Source organism: Pan paniscus, chromosome 17, assembly GCF_029289425.2.
Source record: "Pan paniscus chromosome 17, NHGRI_mPanPan1-v2.0_pri, whole genome shotgun sequence".
NCBI classification, from domain to species: Eukaryota; Metazoa; Chordata; class Mammalia; order Primates; family Hominidae; genus Pan; species Pan paniscus.
In genome coordinates this window covers 76,524,108-76,540,114 of record NC_073266.2, presented here as the reverse complement: position 1 = coordinate 76,540,114, position 16,007 = coordinate 76,524,108, and the positions used below count along the sequence as shown (strand labels likewise).

The following is a 16,007-nucleotide window of genomic DNA, read 5'->3' as shown; positions in this document are numbered from 1 at the left end:
GAAGGTATCTATTTCTGTCTCCTTTTCTCTTATGGACTGGAAGCTCCAGGAGGGCAGGCACTGTGCTCTTTTAATCATCCTGGAATATTCTCAGGCCTTCTGGGTAGTGATTAAGAGCCAAAGCTGTTCCTTACTGGCTGTGTGACCTAGAGCAATTGTGCAGTCTCATTGATCTTATCTTGAAAATGAAGATAATTATAGTCTCTACACCTTGGAATTATGAAATTTAATATGAAGTATTAAAAGAAGGCCAAGTGTGGTGGCTCATTCCTGCCATCCCAGCACTTTGGGAGGCCAAGGCGGGAGGATTGTGTGAGTCCTGGAGTTAGAGGTTACAGTGAGCTATGATTACACAACTGCACTCCAGCCTGCACATCAGAGCAAGATCCTGTGTCTAAAAAAATAAAAAATTTTTAAAGTACTGAAAGAGGCTGGGTGTAGTGGCTCATGTCTATAATCCCAGCCCTTTGGGAGGCTGAGCAGGAGGATCACTTGAGCGCAGGAGGTCAACCAGCCTGGGCAACGTGGTGAAACCCCTGTCTCTACCAAACATTTATAAAATTAGCCAAGCATAGTGGCACACACCTGTAGTCCCAGCTACTCGGGAGGCTGAGGTGGGATGATTGCCTGAGGCCAGGAGGTCGAGAGTGCAGTGAGCTGCGTTTGTGCTATGGCACACCAGCCTGGACAACAGAGCAAGACCCTGTCTCAAAAAAAAAAAAACAAAAGGTACTGAAAGAGTTCCTGGCCTATTATAAATACTCAAGAAATACTACGTATTGTCCTTATATTCTAAATGCCCACTACATACCTGGCAGATAATATATATACCAGATATCCTGATAATGTATCTACAAGGGGACATTACAGTATCTGACCTTTTGTAGACCCTCAATAAACAGTAGGTACTGTGGCAATTTAGGATTTTTTTGTTATTGGCTTAAAGAAAAAAACATTAAGGCACACAAGCTGAAATAGTTAACACACTCTCAGGTAAATAGTTCCCTGAAAAAAAAAAAAAACAGATAATTTAGATCCAAGTTACAAACGGGCAGCTTTAAAACAAATAATTTTCTAGTAGTCAAAACTACTCAAAGATGAACTGGGGCTCTTTCAAATGACATCACGGTCTCCAGCGTTGGAGGTGCTCAGCTGTTTGTTGACCACGCATGAAGGCATTAGAGAGATTCAAGCCTTGTACAAATTACCTCTCAGGTCTCTAACTTTGAAATCCTCTGCATCTACCTTCAAAAGTATTTTCGGCCGGGCACAGTGGCTCATGCCTCTAATCCCAGCACTCTGGGAGGCCGAAGCAAGCAGATTTCTTTGAGCTCAGGAGTTCAAGACCAGCCTGGGCAACATGGCGAAACCCCATCTCTACAAAAAACAAACAAAAATACAAAAAGGATTTTTTTTTTTTTTTTTTACCATTAATGTGTTGGTTATTATTAAATACCTCTGAAAGTGTTGTCTAATTGAAGTAGACATTGAAATTTCCATGTAAAAATGAAAGCATCCAACTTGGAATATATAGATAAATCAACAACTTGTCGGAAGAAGGAAACCAAATTTGGTGCCAGAAACCAGGGTTTAAGTCCTGGCTCTTACAGAAGCAGGTTCAATTTCCCTATCTGTAAAATTATGAACTCAGCCTACTTCACACAGTTGCGTTGTAGTATGAACTTAAAGCTCATGATACAAAAACATTTATAGAATCCCGAGTCCTAAATAAATGTTTGTTAGCATTAGAGCTCCCACTGCCAAGTTGCTTTTTGGGTTTTGTTTTGCTTAACCATCTTTCTACCTTAGGAAAGGGTGAGAGAGGGGATTGAAAAAACTAGAGGTTTAGATAATTTGAATGCAGTCTGCTGGTTTCAAATCCATGGATTGAATCAATGGTGGAAAGAAAAGATTCAGAGGGGAAAAAAAACCAACTTTTAAAAATACAAATAAAACAATATAGTGTAACAAGTACTTATATCGTATTAGGTATTGTACATACTGTAGAGATGATTTAAAGTATAGAGGAGAATGTAGATTATATGCAAATACTAGACCATTTTATATCCAGGAATATCAGTGGATTTTGGTATCCACAGGAAGTGGTTCTGGAACTTTTCCACTGCCAATACCAAGGGAAGTCTGTATGAATGATTAAACAGAAAAATCTCTGAAACTTGGATTTATTCCCGGGTTAGTTGCTGATGTCATGTAGTCACTGAAAGTAAGAATGACATTGCTTTTAGAATTCAGCATTAAATACTTCATCTTTTTTCAAGTGGAGAAAAAATATAATGAGCAGAACCCACCTCCACATTCTAATCATTAGGAATAAAAATCACTTACGATGGTTTAAAAATACTACCTAAATAAAAAAGAAAAAGAGGATCTTACTTCTGGGTAATTAATAGCTCAAGATCCTTCTGTTTGTCCCAACCCCTAAGAAAAAAAAAATTATGACTAATCAAGGCTCAAGGAAGCTCAGTCATTTTACAAAAATATTTTAGGTACCTGTTTTGTTTTTTGTTTTTTTGCAAGCAGTTTGCTGGGCATAAAAATAGGACATGAAAATAAATAATGCCTTCGTTTCCTGAAAGCAGGCCTCTAACGTTTCCGGAAGCAGCAGCAATCAACCGGCTGGTGCTATTATTTATGACACGGTCACTTTATTCAAGTAACTATTAAAAAGGAAAGGGCATTCGGCCTCCCATCACTTGGCAATGGGTTTGAGAAAACAAGGATCAGTTTTGACTGTCCAGAATAAGGATCAAAGGGGAAAATATAACTAATACCCACTGCTCTCAGGCCGCAAAAGGAAGAATGCCTCTTGCAATGAGAGGAAATGGCAGTTTCAGATTAGAAAGCAAGCAGAGAGTTCATGGAAAATCTTAGAACATTCTTCCAGGGGATGGCAGACACTTAGCACATAAGCATATCATGTCAGGCAGTGATAAGTGCCAGGGAGAAAAATAATGGGAAGCAGAGATGGAGAGTGGCAAAGCAGGTGTGTGCTCAGTGGGATGGGCACATTTCAGCAAGGGAATCGGGGAAGGCTCTCCAGGCAGGGGACTTCTGCATGGACCGGATGTGAAGCATGTGAAAAACCCTCACGAGAACTGGGGAAAGAGCATTCCAGGAGAAGGAAGAGCATGTGCCAAGGTCCTGTAACAGGAATATGAATCGTGGATAGGAACGAAAAAGAGTGATGTGGGAGTAGGGGGAAGCGATAGGAGGTGAGGTTAGATATGGTGACGGGAGCAGGGAGGTCTTCCGGGGCTGGTCTTACAGCAATTGAAAGGCACTCGCTTCCATTTATTTTGGTCTCTTCCGAAACAACAGAGACTGGCATGTTGTTTAGCTGGTGTCTTATTCAGAGGGAACCAAGAGTCTAAACTTTAGGTTCTCTCCATGATGTTGGCACTGCTTGTGTCCAAGACATTCAGTAGTTCCTTAAAGACAAACTGACTTCCCTCACCTTGACAAACAGTTCACAAGTCTATTCTCAATTCAGAGTCACCACGGCCATTGCCACTATGCTGCCATCACGCCACCAGACAAATGGTGTTGAACTGGCCCGCTCCTTTGTATCACCTACTGAAGAGTCGAGCAGGAGCATAGTTTTGGTCATCCCGTGCCTGAAGTTAGGCTGCTGGGAGTCAGGGTGAGTGACCTTCTGGATTCTGCAGTGGGAGGTAAGATCTATCTCTTGCCAAGATTCATACAATGGCAGGTGCCCCCAGCACTGGAAAGGGAAGTTCAGGTGCTGAACTGGCAAAGTAGAGATATTCATTACTCCTGCTTACAGATGTATCTGTTTCCACCTTGGAAAGGGTGGAAGATGTTGCTCTACTTCCCGTTAACTCTTGTCAACATCACACCATCCTCTCTGATCAGCGGACCTGTGCCTACCTTGTTCTTTTTTAAAAAACAAATAGCATTTGTTCTCCAAAAATAACCAATCCAATTAGGCATGACATGACCTGAAGGTCAGGAAATGACTCATGGACTCAGGGGCGAAACCCACACTTTCTGGAACTGAGTTGGACTTGGAGGTATGCTGTGGTGGACTCTAATTATAGAACTCCCCCGGGTGAAAACATGGTCTTGCCAAGGATTGTATTTGCAAATAGATCTGCCATGGTCGTGTAATGTACAGTTCTAACTATAAGAAAAGCTCGAGGATAAAGCAGCTTGCAATAAAATAGCACAGCAAATTTAATAATCAGTTCCCTTAAATACTGGGAAACATTATAAATAGCGCTACGTGATGAGTCAGAACTAACCTCATAAATTGAATTTAGAAACTGGTAAGGAATATCTTCTGGGAAATGTGATTCTGTTTCCTTGCATAAAAATAACCACTAGGGAAAAGGTATAATTCCAGGAGAAACCTGGCAAGGTAATTAGAAAGGGTAAATGTAGAATCTGAAGTACCGTATTCCATTGGAGAGCCTGCCTGTAGGGGACGAAATGCATGTTAACAAAACAGGTATAGAACACGCACTCCTGAAAGTGCATGCCACGTGTCGGTGATCATTATAACCTCCCACTCGGAAACCCAGATCCTTCATCCACCCTTCTTTGTCCTGTTTTGTGCCCAACACACGGACATCTATAGACTATTACTGTGGCTGCCTTGTCATCTAGTTTGTATTTAGCTTTGGCAGGTGGGAAGTGCGGGCAGGAAATCTTTGAGTGTGATGAGACGGCCTCCTGGTGATTCCGCTCCCCACACCTTCCTGGCTTCACTGTGGTTCTGGCAGTGGCTCTTCCTGAGTGCCCTTTTCCCACAGCTCCAGCTTCCACCCCTACTCAGGCTTCTCAGGCCTTGTTCCAGCACGCAGCTCTGTGTATAGTCCCTTCCTTAATTTCTTGAAAGTTAAACCTTTTGCAGTGTGCTGCACTGCATTCTGCTGGGACCTTAATTGAAACAGGATCTAGGGTACCCCCAAATCTAGATTTCCAAAGAAGGCAGCAAATATAAATGAGCAAATGCCTAGAAAAATGTAGGCTAAGATCATTAAAGTTTTATCCAATGTATTGAATCTTTACTAAAACATTCAAAATCCATTGGGACTGTGAAGGAAAAATGGATGTGAAAAGAAAATACTCTGAAAAGACTGAGAGTAGCCTAGTCTCAAATTCAGCCTTATACTCAAACCATGTGAACTGAGGCTGGGCTGTTCAGAATGGGTTGATTGGGGGTAACAGTGACTATAGAATGACAACTGGCTACTCCAGAAACTTCTAGTAGCATGAAGAGAGACTTTTCACAGAAATATGGGCATTTCTTGCTATAAATTTCCCTCTTGGAACGGCTTCTGCTGCATCCCATAGGTGTTTGGTACATTGTTTCTATTTGTCTCAAGATTTTTTTGATTTTCTTTTTTATTTCTTCTTTGACCCATGTTGTTTAATTTCTACTTATTTGTGAATTTTCCAAGATTTCTCCTGTTACTGATTTCAAGTTTCATACCACTGTGGTCAGAAAAGATACTTAATGTAATTTTGATCCCCTGAAATTTGTTTAGATTTGTATTGCAGCCAAACATATGATCCATCCTGGAGAAAGTTCTGTGTGTACTTGAGAAAAATGTGTATCCTGTTGCTGTTGGATGGGATGTTCTGTATATGTCTGTCAGGTCATAAAGTGTAGTTCAAGTCCAATGTTTCCTTATTAATTTTCTGTCTGGATGGTAATCCATTATTGAAAGTGGGGTATTGATGTCCCCTACTATTATTGTATTATAGTTTCTATCTCCCTTCAGATCTATTAATATTTGCTTTATATATTTAGGTGCTTCATTCAATGTTGGATACATTTATAATTATTGTATCCTCTTGATGAATTGACCCTTTCATTGTTATATAATGTCCTTTGTCTCTTTTATTGCTTCTGACTTAAAGTTGCTTTGTCTGATGTAGGTATAGCTACCCTCTGCTCTCTTCTGGTTCCATTTGCATACAGTATCTTCTCATTCCTTCATTTTCAGTCTATGTGCATCCTTAAGAGAGTTGAGTCTCCTGTAGGCAGCATACAGTCGGGTACTTAGGTCTTTTTTTTAATCCATTCAGCCACTCTGTCCTCATATTAGAAAATTTAACCCATTTACATTCAAAGTAACTACTGACAGGTGAGAACTAATTACTGCCATTTTGTAATTTGTTTTCTGGTTGTTGGGGATGTATTTTGTTTCTCCCTGTCTTGCTGGATGGTTTGTGGTTTGACTGCTGTAGTGGGATGTTATGAATAATCCTTTCTATTTATGTTCCGTGCATCTACTATAGATTGTTTTCTGGTTATCATGATCTTTATAAAGAAAGACATTCACATTGTCATATTCCAAAGGCTTACAACTAACTCGGTAAGGGTGTGAGATTCATAACTGAGAAAAGAAAAACAAAAATTGTCAAAAAAAACAAGAAGTTTCAAGGATGCATTTAAGCAGAGTGAGTTACACCTCCTGAGTAGGAGCCAAGTTTTTAAGGTAACTAAGGGTAGGTTCTTTATTTAGAAGATGTATGTTAAAATTAAGAGCTACAATCTGGAATCCTTACAGCATCTGATATTTGCAAAGCGTGTGTGTGTGCGTGTGTGTGCATGCGTGTGTGTGTAAATTGCATAAATAGCATCCTACATTTGGCACATTACTTTTTATTTTCAGACTATCCTTTGGGATAGATGAAGGGTTCCTCTGAGTCATATTTTATAAATTTCTTGGCTGCCCAAAAATTTCAAGAGGAAATTTCACTGTTGGTCAAAGATCCTAGGATGGAAACTGACTAGCCTGCTGACACTGGTGAGGCATGCCCACCAGAGCTTCAGGGTAGAACAGCTGTTCTTTGGACTACTTGCTGTGGTAGGAGTAAGGAATTTGCAGAAAACGTGCTTGGGAGGAAGAAGTGGTCTTTGCCATGCAGTGTAAGCCTACATTTTCCTTTTTCTCATTTTGCAAGTAACGTTTTGCTGGCATTCTTTTGTATGCATTTGTTACTCGGCTATTGCTATATCACCCAAACACATAAAAACAAAAGCATAATTTGTATGTATACCTGAAACTTAAGATCATCTTCCTGGTAATCAGCTCTTAATTTTTACATATATATAAAGTATGTATTATATATTATATATGTATTATATATTTTATATATGTATTATATATTACATATGTATTACATATATATGTACTATATATTATATATATATAAAATTTTCTTTTTTGGCGTAGAGCCTTGCTCTGTCATCCAGGCTGAAGTGCAGTGGCACCATCTCAGCTCACTGCAACCTCTGCCTCCTGGGTTTAAGCCTTCTGAGTAGCTGGGACTAGAGGTGGGTGCCACCATGACTGGCTCATTTGCATTTTCAGTAGAGATGGGATTTCACCATGTTGGGCAGGCTGGTCTCGAACTCCTGATCTCAGGTGATCCACCTGCCTTCGCCTCCCAAAGTGCTGGGATTATAGGTGTGAGCCACCATGCCCGGCCTACTTCCATATTTTTAAGTAACCTAAACCTTGAGAAAAAATGTAAGGAATCACATAAGCTTGAACTTTCAGATCAGACTTTCTCTGTATTCCACATTAAGAAACGCTCTGGAAACTGTTTCTGAAATGCTACTTACAACCGAAGCCTCTTTCCAAGCCTACTCCCACCACCCTAGGTCAAGTGTTCCTACTGTGTTAGCACCGTAGCTATGCCAATTTAAACGTTATTCCTGTGATGTCCAAGTATTTTCAGCCTCCTGGGCACGTGGGAGGATTGCACTTCCCAGCCTCCTTGTGACTAGGTGGCTCCGTATGACTGGTTTTGGCCAGTGACTTGTGAGAAGTGGCATCTGTCACTTCTGGGCCACAGCATTTCATTGCATTTTCCCTCTGCCACAGCAACTGGCAACTTTTTGATAGTGGGGTAATGGGACAAAGAGATACGGAGCCATGCCTCCAGCCAACCCACAGTGGACACTGAATGTGAAGAAGAAATGTCTTGTGATAAGCTATTTAGACGTAAGGTCATAACCACAGCATAACCCGACCTATCCTGATTGATATACTCCATCCTAAACACTGCCACCAATTAATCTGGTCCTATCACTCCCCTGTCCAAATGACTATCTCTATCAATACAAACCCCTTCATTCTATCATTCAAGGTTTTTTGTTGTTGTTGTTATTGTTTTGTTTTTGAGATGGAGTTTTGTTCTTGATGCCCAGGCTGGAGTGCAGTGGCACCATCTCCCCTCACTGCAACCTCCACCTCCCAGGTTCAAGTGATTCTCCTGCCTCAGTCTTGGAGTAGCTGGGATTACAGGCACCTGCCACTGCGCCCAGCTAATTTTTTATATTTTTAATAGAGATGAGGTTTCACTATGTTGGCCAGGCTGGTTGTGAACTCCTGGCCTCACGTGAACCACCCACCTCGGCCTCCCAAAATACGGGGATTACAGGCGTGAGCCACCGTACCCAGCCTCATTCAAGGGTTTTTACAGCTTGGCCTAAGCCTATGCTTCCAGGCTTAGCTCTCACTTCTGCACTCAAGAGTACATGGACTTCCTAAGAATTAAGCATACCTCATGTTATCCTCCTCCTCAAATGCCCATACCCAGCATCTACAACTAATGAAGAATGGGCAGAATTTATGTCCCAGCATGATTTTTGTTGAGCATTCACTGTTGACCCAAGTATTAATGTCTTTCATTAACGGCTAAGATTTTCTACACTGACCTTCCCAGTTCTCTCTAGTCCCCCTTTCTGGAACTTCCATTAAACTGAAGCTGGATCTTCTCATTTTGTCCTTGATTCCTAACCTCTCTTTCATATTGGAAACATCACTTTATCTCTGTGCTGAGGCTAATTTTCTCAAGGGCTATCTTTCAGTTTACCAATTCCCTCTTCAGCTGAACAATCCAGGTTTTCCCCCAGGGTTACAGCACTGTGTAGTGTTTTTCTAGAATCTAGATTTTGGTTTCTTCATTTTGGACCTCTGGGCATTTTTTTAAATTTTCTTGTATTCTCACCTATGCATTTACCAGGTGTTAATTTTATATTAAGCATCTCTGGGTATTTAAGAGTAGAAAGACTTTCAGGTTATTTATAAAGCCATAGTGCCAAAAACAAAAATTCTGTATCATGTTTTGTACATACTTTTTATTTGTTGAATAAATGAATATTTGTCAATATGTACATAACCACATAGAGCGAGCATTAGATTTAGAGAGCAAAATATTTGGGTTCTAATATGCAAAGCCACTTACCAGCTATGAGGGCTTCGGCAAAGAACTGAATCTGAGCTCAGCTCCCTCAACTGTAAAACTAGGTTATTCGGACCTATGTGGCCTACCACACAGGCTTATTGCAAGGTTCAAATGCAGAAACATATGAAAGTGCTATGAATACAACTTAGAGCAATACAAACAAAACAAGTAACAGCAATGGAATTTCAAGCTGAAATTCACACCCTTGGATTGTACCCATGTACTGATGGAGTCAACAAGAAAGTGACAAAATAGCTGATTACTAATGAGAACGAATATGCCATTCTTCTGAGTGGGAAGAATTCTGCAACACCCTGTAGCTTGCCGCTGCAATTAATTACTTCCCAAACTTCACAAAGATGTCAGAGACCCACCATCAATAATTCTCTCACAGAAGCACAAGGGCCAAATGTCCCACGTTTATTTACATATGAAATATGTTTCATACAGTTATGATGGATGGAGTGCATAACACCTGACAGCAGCAAGACCTTTCGAGGAACCGAACGTTGACTACAGTATATCATGCAAGTATCTATATATACACAAAAGAATTCCTTTTCTTAAAAAAAAAAAAAAGTACAAAACATGTTCAGGGATAAATACAAGATACAAAATGCAAAAGAAAACACAAAACAAAACCAAAAAATAGAACTCTCTCAGAGAACTATAAACGGAAGGGACAGAAGAGTACCTCTGCTGCATTTTAATAAAGCAGAACTACTGACGTTAAATATACTTCTTGAAATGGCTGAACTAAACCCGGGTGGCTCAGTGCTTAAGGTAACGGCCAATTGCAATACACAGGCGGCTGCATTGATAAGTCGGTGGTTGAAGTTGTGCATCCCGACTCTAAGTACCAGAACGTTTGGCAGTAGCACCCAGAACAGGAAACGCCAACTCTTTTGACAGCAAAGGGTTAAGTCAACTGATTTTTTTCTGTCAAGAGCCAGAGAAATACTTGATATTCTTAGTTGTGTTTCTGTAATAGTTAATAAATTACATGACAAAAACCTGACTATATAAATCTATTGGTCTAACTACGTATTTGTAACTTTTATAGTAGTCCAGCCCTTTCGTTACTTTCCCTCCTTGTGCTCTTAAAGCCAGCCTTGCAGATCTGCCGAGAAAACAAATCCCATTTTTTTCTTTAGAATGATTGATAGCCTTCCCCATTCCTCAAAATGGAACTGAGGAAATCAGCATTCCTTATTAGATTCCTAGCTTCAGTTTTTATCCACGGCTGGGAAAGGAGCGACCTGCAAGACTGCTTTAAACACCCTTCGGCATGGCCTGAAGACAAAGGCACGTCCACACTGGAGTGCAGTTGTCTCAAATGTGAACTCACTCCCTCAGGGCAGGCACATCGAGGAAGTGCTAAGACACTTAAAAGTTCCTAGTGTTTTTGAGACCCACAATTACTTACAATTTATGTAGTGAATTCTAAAAATTAAAAACACTAAAAAAGGCATTATTTTAGCCTGTAATTAGTTAACCCATTCAAAATCCAAACATACAAAATGGTTTATTTGAATTCAGGAACTGCCCCTGTTACTAAGAACTCTGTTTTAAAGAAACAGTACAAAAAGAAAAATTCTAACCCAAAACAACTCAAATGGTTTTCCACTAAATACTGATACAAACATGTAACAAAGAGTATAAAAAGTTATTCATTTAAATATATACAAACTCTTTTAAACTCAAATACTGTTTTAATACTTATCGAGGATATATACGACGAGGTGAAGGAAGGTACGTTGAAAGAGAATATATTGCAACAGCCTAGACAGTACTGTTAACTCTATTATACTGCAAACTTTTTGTAACAAAAATGTCTTTTTTATTCCAATGTGGACAGGGATTTTCCTCATGGAGCATCTGTGGCTATTTCTCGGCTGAGCTCATCCTTTTGGATTTGATGAAGGCCATGCCGTGTGTCCGCATGTGAGTATTTAAGGCAGCTTCAGTTTCAAAAGTTTTTGCGCACACTTTGCACTTTCTGTCTGACACGGCGCCATCAGGGGATTCATCCTCGTGGCTGGGTTTGTTCTCCTGTTGGTTATCTTCCCCAGCCCCATTTTGCTTGGACACTGGCTGAGGTTCCTTTAACTTGTGTACAATGAAGAGGTGCCTGGACAGAGAGACGTGAGATGTGTAGCAGAGGCCACACTCCCGGCACTGGTAGGAAGAACCATCCGATTTGTGCTGAGGGATGTGTTCGTGGAATTGCAGCAGGTTTTCGGTGGTGAAGCCACACACGGCACACTTGTGAACCTTAAAAACATTGATTTTCAGCTTTTTCAGTGGTTGAGTGATCGCTCCTCGGGGAGGCCTGAACTCCAGAACTGGTTCTTCCAACTTCCGCTTGGGACTGGGGACCTATCAGGGAGAGAAAGCAAATGACACGACTGAAAACCATCCTTCACGGTGGCTGATAAATGATCGGTTCTCTGACTTTAGAGCTGCCAGGAAAACTGTGCTGAACGCTTTGGGATTTAGGGGCTTTAAAGCTGTGTCTGCCACCCCACCCGGAGGCCCATGCCTTTCTTCCACTCCACAGAGAAACCTAGTAGCTGTTAGCAGGCATTGCTCTAGCCAGTGGGGCACAACAGTGGACAAATGAGCTCCTAGCTTCCTGGAATTTGTGGCAGCGGAGTTAGATGAACAGAAACAAATGAGAAAATATGCAGTATGTCAGACCCAGGACAGCCAAGCAGGGTGGGATGAAGGCCATGGGAAGCAAGGGGGGTATATGTGTGGCTGCTAGGTGATGTGGTACGGTCAGGGACAGCCTGGTGACAGGTGACATTTGAAAAGAGACCTGACGCAGTGTGGGGAAAGCAGTCCAGGCATAGGAAGCTGTGAGTGCCAAGGCCCAAGGTGGGAACAGGCCTAAGAGGGGCTAGAGCCAGTAGGAAGGAGTGCTCAGGGAGACTGCAGGAGGTGAACTGTAACGCCCCTTGTGGGAAAGAGTGTCAGGATTTTGCTTTTAGACTGAGAGCCTCTGGAAGCTTTCCCCACCCTTTCCTGCCTCCTCACCTTCACACCATTTCCCCTACTGCGTCTGCTTCCAGGGCTCTAAATCCCACTCTGAATCCCCTCCCCAAGCCAACGTGCCCCTCCTCTCCACACTCTGTGCCCCAGCTTTTCTGCTCTGTTCATGTGCACCTTCACACGTGGCCATGACCTGAAGCTACCTTTGCACACACTTTTTTTTTTTTAAGACGGAGTCTCGCGCTGTTGCCCAGGCTGGAGTGCAATGGCATGATCTCGGCTCACTACAACCTCTGCCTCCCGGGTTCAAGCGATTCTCCTGTCTCAGCCTCCCAAGTAGCTGGGACTATACATGTGCACCACAATGTCCAGCTAATTTTTGTATTTTTAGTAGAGACAGGGTTTCACCATATTGGCCAGGCTCGTCTCGAACTCCTGACCTCATGATTGCCTGCCTTGGCCTCCAAAGTGCTGGGATTACAGGTGTGAGCCACCACGCCTTGGCTTCACACATATTCTTTAACTCAGCACCAGGAGCACTTGAAGTATTGCATTTTAATGCCACATCAGTTTGACTTATATTCTGAGGAGGTTTTACTTGATAATTAACTCCTTGAAAGCACATACAAGCTTTTACCTGGGTACATTCCAGATCTAGCATAGCACTGAAGACAGGAGGGCTTTTTAAGTATCTGCTAACTTTTCATGATTGCCTGCCTTGGCCTCCAAAGTGCTGGGATTACAGGTGTGAGCCACCACGCCTTGGCTTCACACATATTCTTTAACTCAGCACCAGGAGCACTTGAAGTATTGCATTTTAATGCCACATCAGTTTGACTTATATTCTGAGGAGGTTTTACTTGATGATTAACTCCTTGAAAGCACATACAAGCTTTTACCTGGGTACATTCCAGATCTAGCATAGCACTGAAGACAGGAGGGCTTTTTAAGTATCTGCTAACTTTTTTTGGGGGGGGTGGAGACAGAGTCTCGCTCTATTGCCTAGACTAAAGTGCAGTGGCGTGATCTTGGCACACTGCAACCTCTACTTCCCAGGTTCCAGCGATTCTCCCGCCTCAGCCTCCTGAGTAGCTGGAGATTACAGGTGTGCACCACCACGCCTGGTTAATTTTTGTACTTTTAGTAGAGACGGCGTTTCACCATGTTGGCCAGGCTGGTCTCGAACTCCTAGCCTCAAGTGATCTGCCTGCCTCAGCTTCCCAAAGTGCTGGGATTACAGGCATGAGCCACTGTGTCCGGCCTAAACTATTTCTTTAAACTTTTCTCTCAAAAAACAAAAAAAGTCTTGCTCTTGTCCCCCAGGTTTGGGTGCAATGGCTTTATCTCGGCTCACTGCAACCTCTGCCTCCTGGGTTCAAACGATTCTCCTGCCTCAGCCTCCCAAGTAGCTGGGATTAAGGTGCCTGCCACCATGCCTGGCTAATTTTTGTATTGTATTTTTTTTTAGTAGAGATGGGGTTTCACCATGTTGGCCAGGCTGGTCTCGAACTCCTGATGATGAGGTCAGAATGGGTCTATGGGGAGATTAATCATTATTTTATACTTTCAGCGTGGTCTGAATTTTTTTTTTTTTTTTTTGAGAGAGAGTCTTGCACTGTCGCCTGGGCTGGAGTGCAGTGGCATGATCTCAGCTCACTGCAACCTCCACCTCCCAAGTTCAAGCGATTCTCCTGCCTCAGCCTCCTGAGTAGCTGGGATTACAGGAGCCCGCCACCACGCCAAGCTAATTTTTTATATTTTTAGTAGAGACGAGGTTACACCATGTTGGCCAGGCTGGTCTTGAACTCCTGAACTCGTGATTTACCCGCCTCGGCCTCCCAAAGTGGTGGGCATAAGCCACCGCACCCAGCCAGTCTGAATTTTTAAAACTGTAACTATGCAACAAAAACTTGAAAAAAATGAATGGGAAAAGCAAGTCAACACAATTTCACTGTAAAGCAAACATCTGCAATGTTAGACCTTAGTGTCTTCTTTTATTTCTGTTTCCTCCTCATTGGTGGCATCTGTCATTTCTTTCAGGTCAGGGTCCTTGATGCCATGCATCAGCTGGACGTGCTTCTCCAGCATCAAACGTTTGGTAAAAGTACGTCTGGAGTCTGGGCAGTGCCTGTGGGGTGAAAGGCAAGGAGATAACGCACTTGCTGACAAAATAAGCTCCTGTGGAAGAACTCACGGTCGAAGGTCCTCCTTAGCTGTCAGTTCACACAGACAGGTCCAATAAGCTGAGTTCACACCATGGTTCAACACGCAATCGGCAATTTTGCTAGGAGTGGCCCTTAATTTACAGGTCTAGATGGCTTTAATTTTAAAGGGAAAATATTGCATTTCAAAAGTTTTCACAATGACTCAGTATTCTCTCAGAATGAGCACCATGCTGAACACATTAGTATAAGGTCCCTCCTTGACTCCTTTGTGCTGCTGTTAATTATTCCTGTCCTCTGCCTTGACAAAGACATGAGTGTCCAGCGCCAAATTCCTCCAAGCACAAAAGCAGCATGCATGTTTATACTCATGGCAGTCGAGTGTGTATGGTCACTCAGTAGATGATAAGCAGATCAAAAATAGGTCAATTATTTTTCAAAGAAAAACTTATTTTAGTAAAGCAGGCCAAAGATAGTTTAGAAAACAGGTTGGCCAGGTGCAGTGGTTCACGCCTGTAATCCCAGCACTTTGGGAGGCCGAGGCGGGCGGATCACCTGAGGTCGGAAGTTTGAGACAAGCCTGACCAACATGGAGAAACTCTGTCTCTACTAAAAATACAAAATTAGCCGGGCATGGTGGTGCATGCCTGTAATCCCAGCTACTCGGGAGACTGAGGCAGGAGAATCGGTTGAACCCAGGAGGTGGAGGGTAGGGTGAGCCGAGATCATGCCATTGCACTCCAGCCTGGGTAACAAAAGCAAAACTCCGTCTCAAAAAAAGAAAAAAAAGAGGTAATGGCCCTAGTTATTATGTATGCTATAAAACCAGGTATCAAGAATGCTACTGAGGGAAGGACAAAAAGTCTCTTGTGGTCTCAAATCTGCCTTCAAAATGGCTTCAGAGGAATTTATACTGATTGGCCCTAAACCCTGATGACCTCACATTAGAGACACTTGCAGGGCAGTGGCAGGAGCCAGCACCACCCCCAAAGGACGAGGGCTCTCCATGAGGATGAATTTTTTGTTGGCCGTAAGTTAGCAGAACAATCCCAGCATTTTACTGCTTTACAGTGAGTTCATGGGGAAATAAACAAAACCTATCAGTGAAGCATTATGGGCCAGATCTCCCATCGTCTTCTTGGCCCAGAGCATCCTTCTAAATTCTGATTCTTTTGATTTGGTCTCAACACATACTTTATTCATAATCATTCTTATCTCACTAAACAGCTTCAATTTCACTGAATCAGATGATTCCTACCCAGTTATCATAACCCCCTGCGAATCTGACAGCCAACCTTCATGAGTCTCCTGGATCCATAGGGTCCATCTGGCCTGCACTGACATCCATGTAACATTTCAGTGCTTTAGCCTCAGGGTCCTTTGTCTCTCTCTCATGAGACATGCTTGCTTCTTATCAACTCACTCCAGGTATATTCCAGCTGAGTGACAGCCTTTCACTAATGATGAGATACGTTCTGGTGTTCACGTATGAAACAGCAGCTTATGACTGTCCACTGGAGTCTGGGTTGATGTTGGCCCACCCAGTCCCTTGCATTTGGTCACAGGCTGCCCCACCTTCGGTGGTGACTGCAGCCAAGGGGC

General features: G+C 42.4%; 1 protein-coding gene across 27 annotated transcripts in view; it reads right to left on the bottom strand.

Annotated features, from left to right (window-relative positions):
- Nucleotides 1-9,646: 9,646 nt before the first annotated feature.
- The window catches only part of ZNF532 (zinc finger protein 532), a 122,997-nt gene continuing 116,636 nt past the window's right edge, over nucleotides 9,647-16,007 (bottom strand). For 25 of the 27 annotated variants that reach the window (XM_063597346.1, XM_055102744.2, XM_055102746.2 and 22 more), the window contains 2 exons: nucleotides 14,224-14,371; nucleotides 9,647-11,628 (listed from right to left, as the gene is read on the bottom strand). In XM_063597346.1, coding sequence (XP_063453416.1) covers nucleotides 11,134-11,628; nucleotides 14,224-14,371 — 643 coding nt within the window. In that variant the 3' untranslated portion in view covers nucleotides 9,647-11,133. Of the gene's footprint in view, nucleotides 11,629-14,223; nucleotides 14,375-16,007 lie in introns of all 27 variants that reach the window. The other 2 variants (XM_055102741.2, XM_055102748.2) reach the window with 1 other exon arrangement.